Source organism: Caretta caretta, chromosome 6, assembly GCF_965140235.1.
Source record: "Caretta caretta isolate rCarCar2 chromosome 6, rCarCar1.hap1, whole genome shotgun sequence".
Classification (NCBI taxonomy): Eukaryota; Metazoa; Chordata; order Testudines; family Cheloniidae; genus Caretta; species Caretta caretta.
Window position 1 is genome coordinate 88,345,543 of NC_134211.1, and position 18,081 is coordinate 88,363,623.

Here is an 18,081-nt window from a genome sequence, read left to right on the forward strand (position 1 = left end):
GCTACCCTTCCATTTAGCATCTGGCCTCCTCAGCAGCCTCGGCTGGCAAGGGGATTCCAGTCCTAGGCAATCAGCACCCAGGCTCTGGAGAGACGCACTCCCTGCCAACCTCAGTTCCAAATGGGCCCATGGCAGTGACCTTTGAGTGCGAGCTCTCTAGGGCAAGGGCAGTCTCGCAATAGGTGTATGGACGGACCATGCCTAGCACCATCTGGGTTTGGGTCTGTGGGTGCTATCTTCATACTAAGAATGACACCTTGTACAAGCTGACCCCACATTAGCAATCACCCCTTACCAAGGAGCCATGCCTAGGGTACAAGCTTCCCCACTTCTGCCAGAGCCGCAGACTGGGCTCAGTCCCAGAAGCCTTGCACTGGGGCACCAAGAAGGTTCCCTCTCCTAGAGACAGGCTTAAGGGAGAGCAACTCTCACCTGTGTGTGTAGCCAGCCACGTCAGACAAGATGGCAGAGAGATCGATGAGCTGGCTGAAGCAGCTGATCAGGTAAATGGAGACAAAGGCATTCTGCCGGAGAAGCACACACCGGGAGAAGAGTTAGCACAGAGATGGAGCAGCAGCGCCCAGGCGGCTGTACCTGCCCTCACAGCCAGCAAGCTAGAAGCAATGGATACCATATGCTCAGCTAGGGGCAGCCATCACAGTTGGACATGTGCAGTTGCTCAGACTCCAGGAGAGCGGTGACCCAACAGAGGGACGAACCACAGAGAAAGCGGCATCAGACAAGAGACATAACAGGGCTCACCTGCACCAGCCTGTAGACTGACCCTGGGGAGACCCCTCTGGGTGTCTGCTAGGAGCTGCCCTTTCTCACTCCCCACAGCCATTGAGTGAACTCCCATAAGGCCACCCCTGAAGGGAACACGATCAGCCCACTGCAAACACAATAACTGGCCAAGGGGCCTGGTGGTAGGACTTGGGGAGGAGAGGGCACCAGGACTCATTCCCCACAAGAATCCCCACTGGCCTGAACACTCCCTAGAGCCCTGGACGAGCACCTCACACTAACGCCTTAGGAATCCCAGCCAGTAGGGAGCTCCTCTCAGTACTCCAAGGGTTAAAGCCTCTAACAGCTTTAAGCGAAAGAGGAACAACCAGAAGAACCACCAGGAATTCTAAACAAACAGGCTGCAGCTGTTCAGTTAGCACGTCCACAAGTCCTGCCAAGCTGCACTGTGACTCCTGCCAGCACTGGGGTCGGTGTCCTCTCCCTGGTGGCACGCTGACCACTCCCCCCGCCCCCTGCACTGGAAGTGGTCTGCTACTCTCAGATGCACGTCTCTGCTACACAGCCTGGAATGCTAAGCTGGCTGTTTTTAGATCTGCATTACTAGTCTTGGGCTGTTTTCGTTTAGCTGGGAACCAGTCAGATTTGGAGGCCCCTCCCTAGGGGCCTAGCGAGGCAACAAAAGCAGGAGAGAGATCAGCCTTCTAGACAGAGCAGTTCCATGAAGACAGGGGCTTTTAGAGCCAAGAATCTGGTTTGTGGACAGGCTGGTTCCATGAGCAGCCAGCTGCTGCAGTCTCTCTTCAGTCAGCAGAAGCAGTGGGCTTGGCAGTGCTGCATGGGCCCAGCCCTGCGCCGATGCCTTGTGCGGTCTCATCAGTATGTAACCTTTCATTTAAAACAGGAGGGCCTGATCCTGCAAATGCCTGTGCGTGTGATTAGCTTTCCACACATGAGTGCATCGAATCAATCACATACCTAAGAGTTTGCAGGCACAGGGCCTACGTTTGCAAAGAATGTCCTGAACGTGACTCAGTGAAGTCAGCCATCCCTAGCGAGGGGCAGTCACCCCCTCAACCTCCAGCACCGCCTCTTGCGGCGCTCTGCTCTCAATACCAGCCACCCCTTCCACTGGAGCCCAGCCCTGCACAGCACATCACTGTCTTCGGACTTAGCACCAGACCCTCAGGATTGGGTCAGCCTGTGCTAGGTCACACCCCCTGGCCTAGTGTCCTGCAGGGTGCAAGGGGAAGAAACACAGTCGAGGGGACACGTGCTGAACTCACCTTGCTGACCAGAGCGCTCAGCTGTGCTGGATCCAGGTCGCCATAGACACCACTAAAGATGGGAATGGCAATCACCACGTAACTCAGAATGCTGCCCAGATAGTCAAAGGTGTTGATCCCAACTGGATATAAGCACATTGACAGAAGTTAATGAGCAGGGAGCACCCTCTGTCCCAGGCAAACCCAAGCCCAATTTCTGGGGCCAAACACAGAACTAGCCCCCCCCATTTACACGCCTCACACTGCACCTCAGGGGCCAAGACAAAAGACAGCAAAAGACCCACATCACAGAGATGAAACCTGTTGGCATGAAGCTCCCCCAGCCAGGACACCAAAGTGGAGAAAAAGCCATCCAGATACCACCACCCACACAGCTAGAGTACCTTAGACAGGGCAAAATCCACCTAGCCTACTTGTTTCCAAATGTCAGAGCACCCGCTGCCTCTTAGAAACATGGGGAAGCAAAGTGGCCAGCCAAGCCAGGACGCAGGAAGGAATATCCGGGGATCTGGCTGGGGCAGGAAGCCTACATCACTGACCTTCCTAAGGAACACAGGAAAGGCAGAAACGCTCAAGCGTTCAGAATTCCCACATACGCCACTCCACGATTTGCAGAGCTCTAGATTGTACCCTGAAGGCAAGGCACCCACTTGCCCTTGACTCTAAGCACTAAGGGACTGGCTCAGGTGGGGCTGGAATCAGGATCATAGTCAAGATTTCCGGGCAGCATCAGGGCAAGAGGGACATGGTCTCAGAGCAGCTCCCGTTCATCCCCACCAACCCTTCTTCCTTCCAAGGGCCCAGTTTCCCTGACGCTCTTAGTGTGGATGACTGAAATCCCAAGTGCTGCTGCCACCTGTTCCCCTCAGAGTCTGGATTCCTGCAGAACCCATTTCCTGATTTGGTCCTCCGGCTTTGCCAGTGTCCCCCCACAGCATCAGTGTGACACCCAACATCATTCTCTCCTGGGCTCTCCTCTAGGAAGGCAATGCCGCCTCAGCAAACACCTGAGGTGCCAGTACACCAATAGGTATGGCCTCCTGCAGCCAGGAGCAGCCAGCACTCCTATACGTCTCTGGGGACGCACTCCCCAGGTCTGAGGATTACCCTGATGAAGCTGCCACATGCCCCTGCAAATCAAGGAAATTCTCCACTTACTGTAGAGCCACAGCTCTTTACCCATCAGCTCCCTCTGTGTCTGCAGGAGGCTCTGCAGCCGGCGGTCAGTTCTCATATGCTCTACCTGCCCAGCTCTGCAAAACAAGACAGTAGCATGCCATGGATCTGCAAAAGCCACCACATGCTGGGTGCACTGCAGAGTGATGAAAACATTGCAGGACTATTGTAGCTATCTGGAGCATGCCCATCACCACAGTATCTGGGCAATGTTATTGTGGTGGCCAGGCACTAAATACCCAGGTGCTGCCTGGTGAATGTGCCTCTGAGGAGTTCCTCGGCTGAGGCAGGTGGCTCTGAGAAAGAATCTGCCAGAGCACCTTGGTATTTCTATTAGACATGGAGGGCAAAAAGGAGGCAAGTGATGACAGCAAGGCCCAATACTGGACTAGGGCACCCGTGGGGCTATTTCATGCACCTGAACAAAGAGCCTTCTGGAATGGATGGACAACACCCTGCAGTGTTCCTCCAGCCAGAAAGGGAAGCAGTGTGGCGAGCTGAGGAAGTGACGTCTAGCCTGTTTACCTGACCCCTGACCACCAAGATGCCCAGGCCTTAGCCTGGCCACTGTTCCATAACTGTTATCACACTGGAGCAGAAATGGACTGATCACTGGTCTCTTGTGGGTCACTTTGGCTCAGGCCTTCAACATCCTGAGAAGCCAAACCGTGAAGTACTTTACACAGCTAATCCAGGTGAATCTGTGCCTATCAAATTCATGTCCCTGGAACTATCGGTCTAAGACTGGATTTCAAGCCTGGAAGGGGGCTCTCTCCCACCCCAGCTTTAGTAGCTGCTGATATAGTTGCAGTCATTGCTGACTCTTAGATCAGCACCACTCTGACTGCACCCTGGGAGCCTAGATCCTTGCACCAGAGAGCTCCATTTACACACCAAACCACCTGGGCTGAGGTCTGCAACAGCTACTTCCACTCATTCACAAAGTTTACACCGCCCTCAGGTGGCAAAAAGCAGAAAAAGATAAAATGTTTAGTATTCAAACGCAGGCTGTGTCCACGCTGAATTTCTACCAACTCTAGCCCCCTCAGAGCAGCGCATGGGGCTAGCCCCAGAGCAGCTGCCAGTGTAGGTCCAGTGCAGGTGCTTTTGCCACCAAATTGTCCAACTCTGCTCTCACCACGCCTAGATGATACAGCAGTGAAGATACTGGTCCCCAGCTCCCATTATTGTTAGCACCACATGGGCACAGACCGATGGAGGGAGAACTGCTACAGGTGCTCAACCAGATCAGGCCAGTGAGCCACATACACAGTGGAGGCAGGGAGGGCTGGAGAATGGGGCAGCCCCCAGTATCCCCCAGTGATAAGATTCCATAGTGCTAAGGCTAGGTGGTGAGGGGAACATGGACCTTCATTGCCCACAGCCAGGCACTCCACTCCAGACTTAATCAAGCTGGGGGCCCTCAGGCATCAGGGTTCTAGCCAATCGGATGCAACATCTTTAGTAATGATCTGGTTCAGGGGGGTAAAGAGCATGCTGATGATGTCCACAAGAAGAACACCACTGGGAGACATTACAGACACCATACAGCACTGGTCCCACCTGGGAGCGCACGCTCAGTTCTAGGCACCTCAGTAGTAGCAGACATTGACAGAGTGGATGCAGTTCGCAGAAGATCAACAAGGTGATTAGAGGGACTGAGCTAGAAGGATAGAGAGAGAAAGAACTAAAGTCTGTTTAGCTGGGCTGACAACAAAGGGGAAACAGGTGAGAGTAGTGGGATGAAATTAGGAAAAGGGAACCTTAGAACAGATCTCAGAAGAGGATCTTAACAAGATAGGATGAGGCCCTTGAACAGTCTCCCAGAGTAGTAGAAGAGGCCCCAGTCTGATGCACCAGAAAATGGTGCCATAGGATAAACGTAGGCCATAGGATAATCCGAAACTGGACCCTGAGGAGGGGGGGAGAGGGCAAAAGGTTGTTCCCCTCCAACTCCTAGGATTTTAATGCACCTGAGTTATTTATTGACCACTGCCAGCAGGTGTTGAGCAGAACCCAAAGGAAGGCACTGTGGCACAATCACAGGTCTAGGAAACTCTCCTACAGGCACTTTTTCTTAAAGGAAAGGTAGGACCCAGCACAGGCCCTGTACTTGGATCATAGTGGGATCATAGCAGAGCAGCAAGTTAGAGACTTGGTACCAAGCACAGGGGACAGGGACAAGAGCTTTTAAACAAAAAGGACAGGACAAGGCCGTGCAAGCAACAGGATAGGTCCCTTCCCTTACTGTTCTGGAACGTGTGAACTGAGCAGTTATTCTAGGAGCTGGGAGGATCCACGAGAAGAGATGAGAAGAAACAGGTTAATCCATCATTTACCTGTAGAAAGCAGCTGATTCTGCATTTACACGAATCTGCATGTGCTTGAACCTGCACAACGCAAACCAAAACGTGAGATGCGACCACCCCACAGAATAAACAATGAACATCCCTGCAACAGAAAAACCCATTCCTGCTCCTGCCATCATGGTGAGTGACCTGACAGATTCTTAGCCCAGGAATGAGCCTGAACATAGGGCCAGGGGCCTTGAGCAAGGTTCAGAAGGGCACTACACTGCCCTATACATAGGTACCATCAGAGCAGGTCAGATCAGTGGTCTAGTTTGGTCTCCTACCTTCTACACCAATCGCACTGGACCATTGGCATCCCACTCGCTGGGACAGTCCAGTATTCCATATCTTGTTTACTAGCCCAGTATCTGAGATACACTGGATCAGATAAATGAGCCCATCTAATCCGGCATCCCCATGCTGCACCGTATCACACCAATGGGTACATCTGCTCTGCTGGCCACACCTCTGACAGTGATGGATGCTGGATGCTATAGAGGAAGCTGTCAAACCCTTACAATGCACCTGGTCATTGATGCAATACCTTTCCACAGTTTATGCCCCAAAGTGTAAGGAGAGATTTCGAAGACCTAGGGTGTGTGTGGGGATTTCAGGCACATCATGAAGGTAAGTGCATGTGTGTGGTGGGAGGAAGAGCAATACCTCAAGTCTCAGCCACCATCCTTGGTGAACGTGGATCAAGATCCAATTTAACAGAAGCTCCGTGCTCCCTCTACTCCACAGCACCTCACTGCAATTAGCAGCAGCAGCGAGGGATCAGTGGAAAACACTGATGGCTGGACCAACAGAGACCCAGGGGCGCTGTCTCACCAGGTCACACTCTAGTGGCAGGGATGGCTGGGGCTTAGCAGGTTGATTCCAGATGGGTCTCTCTGAGGCTGGGTTCAGTGGGCTGGCTGTGCGCTCAAAGGAGCTGAGCAGGCTGATTTGCTTAGTCAGAGGAGCGGGGAGGAGATTAGCCACATCTGGGTCACACACTGAGTGCACTGGACTGGGGGATGACCAGGCTGGCATTAAACAGAGCAATTCCAGAAAGGAAGGGTCAGTGACAGCAAGACTCCGACCACTCACCTGAAATCCCCCTCCAGCTTCTCCTGATGCACCAGTTTCGACACAATGGGACTCATCAGCACCTTGTTAACAACAGTCCCAATGACAAAATACCCAAAGATACTTACTGGGCCCAGCCAGCCAGTGCTAAAGGGGAAGATGGAGAGAGGTTAGTTAGCAAACCCAGGAAAGGCCGCACACTAGACTGGGAGTGCAGTCAGAGCAACACCCACCCCACTATTGCTGGAAACCCTACACATGAACCCCAGTGCACTAGGACTAGGAACTCTACCCCCCTCCTGCTCCAGCATAGTCAGAGTCACCCCCACCAGATCAGTGCCAGGAATCCCACACCACGTACTAGTGCCAGGCTTCAAATTCCCAACCACTAAGTTCTGAGGACCATAGCACTCCCAGGGATGATATGAAAGCAGCTCTGAGAGGTGCAGTACTCCAATGGGAAGGTACAGAGATCCTACCTCTGAAAGCACTGATAGGTGTAGTAGCCCAGCGTAAAAGGAGAGATGAGGAGTTTACTGGCCATGGAGCTTAGCTGTCTGCAGAACCTCTCCACATCCTGACTGATTCGCTGGTCTCTGCTCGACATAAAACAACACTGACTGTTAAAGCCAAGTATGAAAGCAAGAACAAATCAGAATAAGAGATGATAAAGCCCTGTCAGGACGCACCTAGTTCCTTCCCCCACCACTTCCATCCCACACACTGGGCAGGGCTGTTCCATTGTCTAGTCTCAGGGTTTTGTCCAATCCAGTTTTTGAGGAAGTAATGGGGCTTCTACCACTTCCCTTGCGAAACCGTTCCACAACCTGACAGGACTTATTAAGATGCCACTAACACCACCCAGGCACAATGTTCCTTTTATTATCTTCATCCCATTCCCAGTTTTACCCCTTAGCCCATCCTGAATCACCCTTCTCCCCGCTTGGTGCTCACAACCTATTTAGCCATCTCTTGGGGCCCCATGTGCACTACAAAACCCACCAAGTCACTGCCAGCCCCCTTAGCCTGATTAGACATACCAGTTAACAACACAGTGAGGGGCCCTAACCACACTGCCAAAGGCTGACCCTGCTGGTAATGAGCTGCTTGACCGGATTATGTTTGGCGTGTAGGCTGGCCCTTTATGCAAGCTACGCATATTTTTTCAAAACTTTCTCCATAAATCAATCCCACCCTTTCATTGCTCTCCTTTGAACTCCTTCCAATTTGTCAATACCTGCCTGGAAAGGAGGTGCCCTGAACCAACACAGTACAGGAGGCACGGTTTCCCTAGAGCCAGGGGGAGGGAGACTCTCCCCTTCTTAACTCTGACATGCTCCCTCTGCAACCCCAAAACAGCACCAGCTTTTTGTTTTTATGCTACTCCATCATACACCGATCTTACTGCTGCCACCCTCCCTCCTCACAAGTGTTTGTGATCATCTCTCATTCAGTTACATTTTAACTAGACTGGAAACCCGGGGCAGGAATGTTGTCTTTCCTTTGTCTGTTAAACAACATTTATAGCTCTATATAAGTAATATTAATTCGGATACCCTGCTAGAACTCTGAGCTGTTTGGATGTGATACCCTGATGGTGCCCAACTACTTATTCCCCCCCACACAGAGGGGAGTGAGAGAGAAAGAAAGGGAGATTGTAAATCAAACTGGGGACTTTGTGTGAGCTAACAAGACACCACCTCACCATTACTGCTTAGCCTCTAACTTCCTGATGCAGAGGAAGATCCCTGAGGAAAACCCATCAGACACATTTATGTCCTGGGATATTTTCAATTATGAGCCATAACAGAACACATTTGTTTGGCAGTGGGGAATGAGGAGTATTCCATAGCAACACATTCATTCTGCCGCAGAATTTAGGACTTGCTTCCGTACAATGTGGTCCCATGTTGCTGAGGAACCGAGGGGGCCCTGATTATATAGTGCACATCCCAAGATTAAAAGCAAACATTTGACTAAGATAAGTCTGGTGAGGGGCCTCTCTGTTCCTTCCCTGAAGGAACAGCTGGGTGTGCATGAGTTTTTGGTTTTGATCCATGCTCTGCACTGATAGTGCCTATCACACTAACGAGGCATCCAGGTGTCTTGACCTTAGGCACTACTTTCTAAACTTGTTTCTGCAAGTTTGGTCTAGTGCAAAGTTTTGTCAGCAACAAACATTTTTTGAGGTGGGTGGCAGCTCCAGTCATGGCTGGAGAATCATAGTTCAGTGCCACTCCTGTATCTCCATCCCACACAGATGTGGTGCTAAATCACTTTTATTACAGAATGATCATGATCCTCTTACTTGAGAGGACTAAATTACCTGAAGTCATCTCCATTAACAAGAGTTATGGTCCCCATTAAGCAATCATTTCCTGTAACTATCTCTGGGCTCAGCTCAATTCCCTTGGAGGTGTCACCAGTAAGAGAAGTGAATTGTATCACTAGCTATCCAAGTCTGAAGTACCCATTCCTCAGCCATAATGTCATTATGCAGCCATGTAACTTGCTACAGATTGCATTTTTTTTTTGTTCAGATTCTGGATTAAATATTTGTAGTGAAATAAAAAAAAACATACAGCCCCTATTGTCTCCAACCGTGATACGAGTGCAACTAACACAGTGTTGACTTCACAAATCTATAGGCAGCCTGAAACAATAGCTTTGGCAGGGGTGACAGCTAAATGGAGGGACCTCTCAAAAGCCTAAGGATGTTGATTCAAATGACAACATTAACTATTTAGCTGCTCATCATTTTATCAGAATCATCCAGCTAATATACTCCTCCTCTCCCCTGCTTGTTGATGCAGTGGCAAATATTGCAGTGGGGTGTAATGGAGAAGCCAATTGTCAAAGTTTGCCGAGATGAACTATGAGGAATTCAACTCTCCATCCACTACTCCCAAGTTCAAAGTCACGTTGACTCTGCCCAAAAGGGGACAGAAAAGAGAAGATACACCCCCTTCTCGAGTTCTAAATGCCTCTACTGCAAGAAACAAAGCCAACTCCCAAGCCTTTCCCAGGTGTCAAAAGCCCTGCCTGACCCCTGCCTGCCTGTCAAAACCTCTTAGATAAACACCTGCATCAAATTAAAAATTCTGGGTAGTTTAAGATCAAAACAAACAAAGAAGCCTGTCCCAACTGGACTGGGGAGAGGGGGGAAGAGGGCGGAGGGGAACCAGCTGTATGGTTCCAAGGTCCCTGCCACAGAATAACATGCTGCACAGCACAGGAGTCTTGTTTATAACAACACCACTGTGCAAATAACTAGTCTCATTATTTTAAGCCTCAAGTGGGCATATTTTCCTTGCTCCGTATTTGAGCCCTGTCAAAGAGGAAGGATTTACCCTGGGCAAAGCACCAGCCCAAAGGATGATCTCACATCCCTACCAGGGGGAGCAGAGTCTTTGAGAGGGAAGCAAGGCCCTACGGGAGGGAGCTGGCTGTGGGGGCAGGGGGAGCTGCATGAGGCAGGAAAGACCAGGCAGCACAGAAGACGACCCACCAACAGAAACAACAGCACTTTCTGTCAACCTGCAGGCAGTGAGATCTTTTGGCAATGAAGAGTTTTCTCTGTCAGGAACTGCCTCCCACCAGGCACAGAGATAGGGACCCAGGCCACCCAGCCCTAGAGAAAAACCCACAGAGCAGAATTACACACACAGAGAGCTCAAAACGGCCCCCTACCAAGGGTAGCCAGATACACAGACATGACAGCCAAAGAGCGAGAAGCAGTTCAGGAGACACCAAGCAAGAGGCTGAAAGAAGTTTCGAACAGCCTACGGATTATCGATGTCCTCACGCAGCACGTTCAGGGTGTAATACACCTGGCCCTGGAAATAGTAGCCATGAAGGTATTCGGTGAGAGTCTTCCTCCAGCTCACATACATCAGGTTACAGATAAACTGGTCCAAGCTTTTCAGCTGGGATGAGGCAAAGAGAGACAGAAAGAGGGGCAGGGAGAGCAATCATTTAACGATACAAATCCAAAATGAATCAGAAATAAAAAACTAAATAGCCCATTCCACATTCAGCTGTCTGCACAGGGCAGAAGGGAGTCTCAGTCCCTCCCCTTGGGCACTAAGGTCCAAGAGCAACGTTGCGAGCTGTACTCCTGGAGGAATTCTGTGCCAAAAAATTAAAAATTCTGCACACAATATTTTAATATTCTGCATATTTTATCTGTCAAAACAACAATATAAATCACAACAGTTTCAATTATTTTTTGTCATTTATTTCAAAATACCCGTCAGCAAGTATGTCTAACAATACAGACGTCAAAAAAAGATCCAGGAAATGTTTTTTGACAAATAGATTCCTTATTAGGCATATTAATACAGAACTCTAAATAATAATTCATTTAAACTACAATACAGAACTGTATTTCCTTCACGCCCCAGAAACAGTGCAAAGGCTTGGGGGAGTCGGGGGTAACAGAGGAGGTAAGGGAGAGGAAAGTAAATTGTTGGGAAGGAGCCTGGGTGTTAACTTGGAGGGCTGTTGGATATGGGTAGGAAAAGTATGGAACAGGTTTTGTTGGGGGGTGAGGAGGAATTGTTAGCGAGCTTCCCCCATGCAGACCCAGGCTGACTCTTAGCCTCTCCCACTCAGACACATCTGCCCCGTCCCCACATATTCCAGCACCCCTGTGTCCTTGCACCCCCTGTCTACATGTGTCCCTCCACCCCCACTCAGACACCCACTCCCATGTGGCTCTGTACCCCCTCCCCCTGTCCCTATGTGGCTCTGTACCCCCACTCAACCACCCTCTGTAGCTCTGCACTCCCCCATCACCATGTGGCCCTACACCTCCCTCCCCTTCACCATGGGCCTGTTCCTCCACTCCCATTCAGCCCCTGCCCCAGTCTGTCCTCCCATACTAGTCCTTATGAGCCCCCGTCTGACTCCCCCAGCGCCCCACACTGTCTCCCTATAGCCCCTGTCTCCTGACCTGGCCTAACAGGTGCTGTGAAGAAGGCAGGCTCTTTCTCTTCCCTAGCTGGCTGGGAGCTGCTGCTGAGTTCTATCGCCACAACGCCTTCTGGTGAGTAAAAGGCAGAACTGCAGAAGTTATTTTCTGCTGGGAGCTTCTGCTGTTCTTGCCCCACAGCACCCTTGTGATAAATGAAAGGGGGGAGGGAGGAAGCTCCCTTTTATGGATCCAGCCCACCAGTTAGCTATAAAATTTCTCTTAGTAGCTGTTCTCTACTTGCTTTACCTGTAAAGGGTTAAAAACCTCACTGCGATGCAAAGGTAAAAGCAAGTGAGTAGGCACCTGGCCAAAAGAGCCAATGGGAAGGCTAGAACTTTTTAAAATTGAAACAAGACTCCCCTTTGTCTGTCTGTCTGTTGTTGTTGTTCTTGGGGAGAGGCAGACAGTTATGCTGTAAGAAGCTTTGGGCCAGGTATGAAAAATCATCGGTGTCATACCTAGAAATTACTCATTTGAAATCCCAGACATGTTAGTAAACCAGGAAATGTCTAGGCAGATGCGATTAGGTTTATCTCTTTATAGCTTATGGACTCCTCTGTGCTGACCCCAAATGCTTTTGTTTTGCTTGTAACCTTTAAGTTAGACCTCAAGAACGTTATTCTTGATGCTTAATCCTTGTAAATGGTTGGGTTTTTTTTAAATCTAGCAACAGCCTGACTTTCCAGATGTATTTTCTTTCTTTTTGTTTTTAATAAAATGTACCTTTTTAAGAACAGGATTGGATTTTTGTGTCCTAAGAGGTTTGTGCACATGTTGAAATCAGCTGTTGCCACCAGCTAATTAAACCTTTGTTTTTTTCCTCAGTTATTCCCCAGGGTGGGGGTGGGGGTGAAAGGGCTTGAGGGTACCCCACAGGAAGGAATTCCCAAGTGCGCCTTCTTGGGTCCTCAAAGGGGTTTTTCACTTGGGTGGTGGCAGCATCTACCCATCCAAGGTCAGAGAAAAGCTGTAACCTTGGGAGTTTAATACAAGCCTGAAGTGGCCAGTATTAATTTTTACAATCCTTGCAGGCCCCCACCTTCTGCACTCAAAGTGCCAGGGGAATCAGCCTTGACAGTCCTCTGGTGGGCAAAAGGCAGAACTGCAGCAACATTTTGGCAGAAGCTTTTTCTGCATAAAAAATTTAAAGTATGCATGGCTCATTAATTATGCACACATGCAGTAGTCCAGAATTCCACCAGGAGTAAAGCTGACAAGGGATCCCAGGCCATCTGGAGAACCCAGGCTTGAGAGCACATGCTTCAGCCTACGGAGGGCTCTCCTTTTTTATAGGGTCCCTCTCTGTTCCTCCCCATCCTAAGAATGAAGACGAGGAAGCATTACTGTCTTACCATAGGGTCCCTCTTTGCTCTCCCTAGCCCTCTAGAAGCACATGCCTCTCTTACCGTGGAATTGAGTACGATGAGTATCGCAGCAATCGCAGTCAGGGTTTTGAACCCAGAGAAGTCCTTGCTCCCCAGGACCCTGTAGTACTGGCTGGGGATCAATCCAACCTGGTAAATGACCAACTGCTCTGGGAGACAACAAGAAAAACAGAGGGAAAATGAAGGACTGAGGAGGCACAGTGGAGGAGTGGCAAGAAGCATGCCCCAGTGAAAGGCCTGGACTTGCACCCCTCCCCTCCGTCCCCCAGCCCAGCCCAATCCAGGCCAGTCATTCACTAGCTCACCCAACAGGGCAATGCTCAGCAGGGTCAGGAACATGAGCACATTCTGGGAGGACCATCTGGGAAACAAGATGGCCTGGATCTTCCCGAAGCGTCGCAGGAACTGTAGGTCCAGCTGGGGTTGGGGCCTGCTGAGAGAGAGAAAGAAAGAGCAGGAGAGTGAGGTTAGCAAGCAGGCACTAGTCTCCTGAAGGTGCACTATGTAATCTGCCTTTTACAGAGAAGTAGCCATCTCTGCTCCACCCCACCCCAGGGCCTGCTTCCCTGGAACCAGACTCTATCAACCCTTCCTCTACCTCAATGGAGGAGCCTCACATAGAATCATAGAATATCAGGGTTGGAAGGGACCTCAGGAGGTCATCTAGTCCAACCCCCTGCTCAAAGCAGGACCAATCCCCAATTAAATCATCCCAGCCAGGGCTTTGTCAAGCCTGACCTTAAAAACTTCTAAGGAAGGAGATTCTACCACCTCCCTAGGTAACACATTCCGGTGTTTCACCACCCTCCTAGTGAAAAAGTTTTTCCTAATATCCAACCTAAACCTCCCCCACTGCAACTTGAGACCATTACTCCTTGTCCTGTCCTCTTCTACCACTGAGAATAGTCTAGAACCATTCTCTCTGGAACCACCTCTCAGGTAGTTGAAAGCAGCTATCAAATCCCCCCTCATTCTTCTCTTCTGCAGGCTAAACAATCCCAGTTCCCTCAGCCTCTCCTCATAAGTCATGTGTTCCAGACCCCTAATCATTTTTGTTGCCCTTCGCTGGACTCTTTCCAATTTATCCACATCCTTCTTGTAGTGTGGGGCCCAAAACTGGACACAGTACTCCAGATGAGGCCTCACCAATGTCGAATAGAGGGGAATGATCACGTCCCTCGATCTGCTCGCTATGCCCCTACTTATACATCCCAAAATGCCATTGGCCTTCTTGGCAACAAGGGCACACTGCTGACTCATATCCAGCTTCTTGTCCACTGTCACCCCTAGGTCCTTTTCCGCAGAACTGCTGCCTAGCCATTCGGTCCCTAGTCTGTAGCTGTGCATTGGGTTCTTCCGTCCTAAGTGCAGGACCCTGCACTTATCCTTATTGAACCTCATCAGATTTCTTTTGGCCCAATCCTCCAATTTGTCTAGGTCCCTCTGTATCCTATCTCTGCCCTCCAGCGTATCTACCACTCCTCCCAGTTTAGTATCATCCGCAAATTTGCTGAGAGTGCAATCCACACCATCCTCCAGATCATTTATGAAGATATTGAACAAAACCGGCCCCAGGACCGACCCCTGGGGCACTCCACTTGACACCGGCTGCCAACTAGACATGGAGCCATTGATCACTACCCGTTGAGCCCGACAATCTAGCCAACTTTCTACCCACCTTATAGTGCATTCATCCAGCCCATACTTCTTTAACTTGCTGACAAGAATCCTGTGGGAGACCGTGTCAAAAGCTTTGCTAAAGTCAAGAAACAATACATCCACTGCTTTCCCTTCATCCACAGAACCAGTAATCTCATCATAGAAGCGATTACATTAGTCAGGCATGACCTTCCCTTGGTGAATCCATGCTGACTGTTCCTGATCACTTTCCTCTCATGTAAGTGCTTCAGGATTGGTTCCTTGAGGACCTGCTCCATGATTTTTCCAGGGACTGACGTGAGGCTGACTGGCCTGTAGTTCCCAGGATCCTCCTTCTTCCCTTTTTTAAAGATTGGCATCACATTAGCCTTTTTCCAGTCATCTGGGACTCCCCCCGTTTGCCACGAGTTTTCAAAGATAATGGCCAATGGCTCTGCAATCACAGCCGCCAACTCCTTTAGCACTCTCGGATGCAACTCGTCCGGCCCCATGGACTTGTACACATCCAGCTTTTCTAAATAGTCCCTAACCACCTCTATCTCCACAGAGGGCTGGCCATCTACTCCCCATGTTGTGATGCCCAGCGCAGCAGTCTGGGAGCTGTCCTTGTTAGTGAAGAGAGAGGCAAAAAAAGCATTGAGCACATTAGCTTTTTCCACATCCTCTGTCACTAGGTTGCCCTCCCTCATTCACTAGGGGGCCCACACTTTCCTTGGCTTTCTTCTTGTTGCCAACATAACTGAAGAAACCCTTCTTGTTACTCTTGACATCTCTTGCTAGCTGCAGCTCCAGGTGCGATTTGGCCCTCCTGATTTCATTCCTACATGCCCGAGCAATATTTTTATACTCTTCCCTGGTCATATGTCCTAGTGACATCCCCAGTGACAGTTGCAGGAGAGGCCACGGACTAGCCTCGGGGCACCAGGAGTGCAGTGATCCTCAAAATAAAGGACTCTACATGCCAAGAGAACAAACTGCAGAGCTGCCCCATGGAAGATACACCTGCTTGGTCCAAGGCCAGCAAGCCAGTCAGCAAGCAAGTCAGTCATGTTAATAAGAATTCATTAGTCAGGGATTCCACAGCAGAACATTTGTGCTGGAGGATCCCAAAGGAAGTAGCCAAGATGGCTCTTCATGTTGGAGAATATGAATCCTTTCCTGTGCCTTCTACAGGCTGGGATAGGCTTGGCCCCCCATCATGCTTCATGCATCAGGCAGGATCCAGGCCTTATGGTTGGATGGTGAGATTGATTCCACCCACTGAGTGCGAATCAGAGAAGCTGCTGCTCCAACATTCTAGATCTACCTCCAGCACATGCCCAAGAAGTGTGGCTATTTTACACTCTGGCAAGATGCATCTAACTTGTCCTGCCAATGAAACACCTGAACGGGGAAAAAGAGATGATGCCATCTAGGGGAGAGGTAAAGCCCAGTTATTCACAATCCCTTGGAAAAGTGGCCCACCTGACTCTTGAGTTGGATCCTAAAGTCTAACTGAAGTGCTGAGGCTAAAGCCATCTTCCTGTTCTGTTGCTCCAACAATTCCCCCCTCTCTGGGTCACACTCCCTTCATTAGTTTCACATCTCCTTCTGCATCACGTTCCCATCCTGGACATCAGCCTCCAGGCTCTCTCTCAGCTCTTCCCCCAGCAACCACCTTTTGCTATCCAAAGGACAACCCCCCCACCACCACCACCACCCCCATTCTCTGCCAGCTCCCCTTCCCTAGCTATCTAGGTACTTGTGTGGCCCTTATTGCTGTAATATCAGAACACACTCAGGCTCCTTTCCAGTCCCCCACAGACAGCTGAGTCAGCCCCACACCACCCTGGACTAGCCTCTGGGATCCTGGACACCACACAGCTTCCCTCTCCTCTTCCTCCCGTCCTGCTTCCAGCTATGCCCCCACCCCCTACCCCCGCCAACCAATGGAGGGCGTGTTGCCTGACAGGGGGTACAGGGTATTGGCTGGCACGGGGTACAGGGTATGTGGGGGGCATAATGGCTGGTGGAGGGTATGTGGGGGGGCTCCAGCCAACGTTCCTCTACCCTATACCCCCACCAGCCAAAGAACCCCCACATCCCCCGTACCCCCTCCAGCCAACGTGCCCCTACCCTATACCCCCACCAGCCAAAGAACCCCCGCATCCCCCGTACCCCCTCCAGCCAACATACCCACCAGCCAAAGAACCCCCACATCCCCATACCCCCTCCAGCCAACATGCCCCTACCCTATACCCCCACCAGCCAAAGAACCCCCACATCCCCATACCCCCTCCAGCCAACGTGCCCCTACCCTATACCCCCACCAGCCAAAGAACCCCCGCATCCCCCATACCCCCTCCAGCCAACATACCCACCAGCCAAAGAACCCCCACATCCCCCGTACCCCCTCCAGCCAACATGCCCCTACCCTATACCCCCACCAGCCAAAGAACCCCCGCATCCCCCATACCCCCTCCAGCCAACATACCCACCAGCCAAAGAACCCCCACATCCCCATACCCCCTCCAGCCAACATGCCCCTACCCTATACCCCCACCAGCCAAAGAACCCCCACATCCCCATACCCCCTCCAGCCAACGTGCCCCTACCCTATACCCCCACCAGCCAAAGAAACCCCGCATCCCCCGTACCCCCTCCAGCCAACGTGCCCCCATATCGTGCCCTGCCAGAAAACACGCCCCCCACATACCTCTTACCCCCGCCAACCAACGCGACCCCCATATCCCTCCCCACTGCACCCCGCTCCCACTCACCGGCTGCCGGCGCTCCCCACCGTTGCGCTCCCGACAGCCATGAGCCCAGCACCCCCCGAACCGGGCCTTGCCGCCGCCGGGGCCAGAGTCCGAAAGAGACCGTCACTTCGCCAGCGTCCTGCCCCGCCCCCAGCACCACGTGATGAATATTCATCACTCCTTCTGAATATTCATGAGATGCCCTTCTCAGCCCGCCCACCAATGGAACTATAGAGTCTCTACACCACGAGGCAGACAGGCGCCGGCAGGGACCAAAGAATTCGACAGCTGAGATAGAGCAGTTCCGGGAAAGGGAGGGCGCGGACGCGGTCAACATGGCGGCAGGGAAGGAAAATCCCATACGATAGACATCTCGCGAGGGGGGCTAGAAGGGCCACGAGTCCGCTGCTGCTGGTCCTTTTACACTCCCACCCAGCGGATAACAAGATACTGCAGCCCCATAAAGTCTGGAATCACCAGCACCGCTCCCTACAGCACAGCACCCCCTAGCGCCACCGTCTGCAACACTGGGGAGAGCGGTGCTAGAGGGCACAGCGTCCCCTATCGAGCCACCACATGGCTCTTTGTAGCATCTGGACTTTCTTTGGGCCTCCCCTCCATTTTCCAGCCCTTCTTCTTTTCAGAAATACATTTCCCCAGGGCTGACATAGATCAGGCTCATGCACAGATGAATTA

At 51.1% G+C, this 18,081-nt stretch overlaps 1 protein-coding gene across 7 annotated transcripts in view; it reads right to left on the bottom strand.

Moving 5' to 3' along the window:
- The window catches only part of ABCD4 (ATP binding cassette subfamily D member 4), a 34,285-nt gene extending 16,631 nt beyond the window's left edge, over positions 1-17,654 (bottom strand). Inside the window, exons 1-10 of one of the 7 annotated variants that reach the window (XM_048855951.2) lie at positions 17,407-17,653; positions 13,294-13,418; positions 13,010-13,137; positions 10,415-10,554; positions 7,108-7,224; positions 6,650-6,775; positions 5,546-5,596; positions 3,189-3,283; positions 2,031-2,152; positions 433-524 (exon numbers count right to left, since the gene is read on the bottom strand). In XM_048855951.2, coding sequence (XP_048711908.2) covers positions 433-524; positions 2,031-2,152; positions 3,189-3,283; positions 5,546-5,596; positions 6,650-6,775; positions 7,108-7,224; positions 10,415-10,554; positions 13,010-13,137; positions 13,294-13,418; positions 17,407-17,447 — 1,037 coding nt within the window. In that variant the 5' untranslated portion in view covers positions 17,448-17,653. Of the gene's footprint in view, positions 1-432; positions 525-2,030; positions 2,153-3,188; positions 3,284-4,769; positions 4,870-5,454; positions 5,477-5,545; positions 5,597-6,649; positions 6,776-7,107; positions 7,225-10,136; positions 10,288-10,318; positions 10,555-13,009; positions 13,138-13,293; positions 13,422-17,406 lie in introns of those variants that run through there. The other 6 variants (XM_048855950.2, XM_048855952.2, XM_048855954.2 and 3 more) reach the window with 6 other exon arrangements.
- Positions 17,655-18,081: the final 427 nt, after the last annotated feature.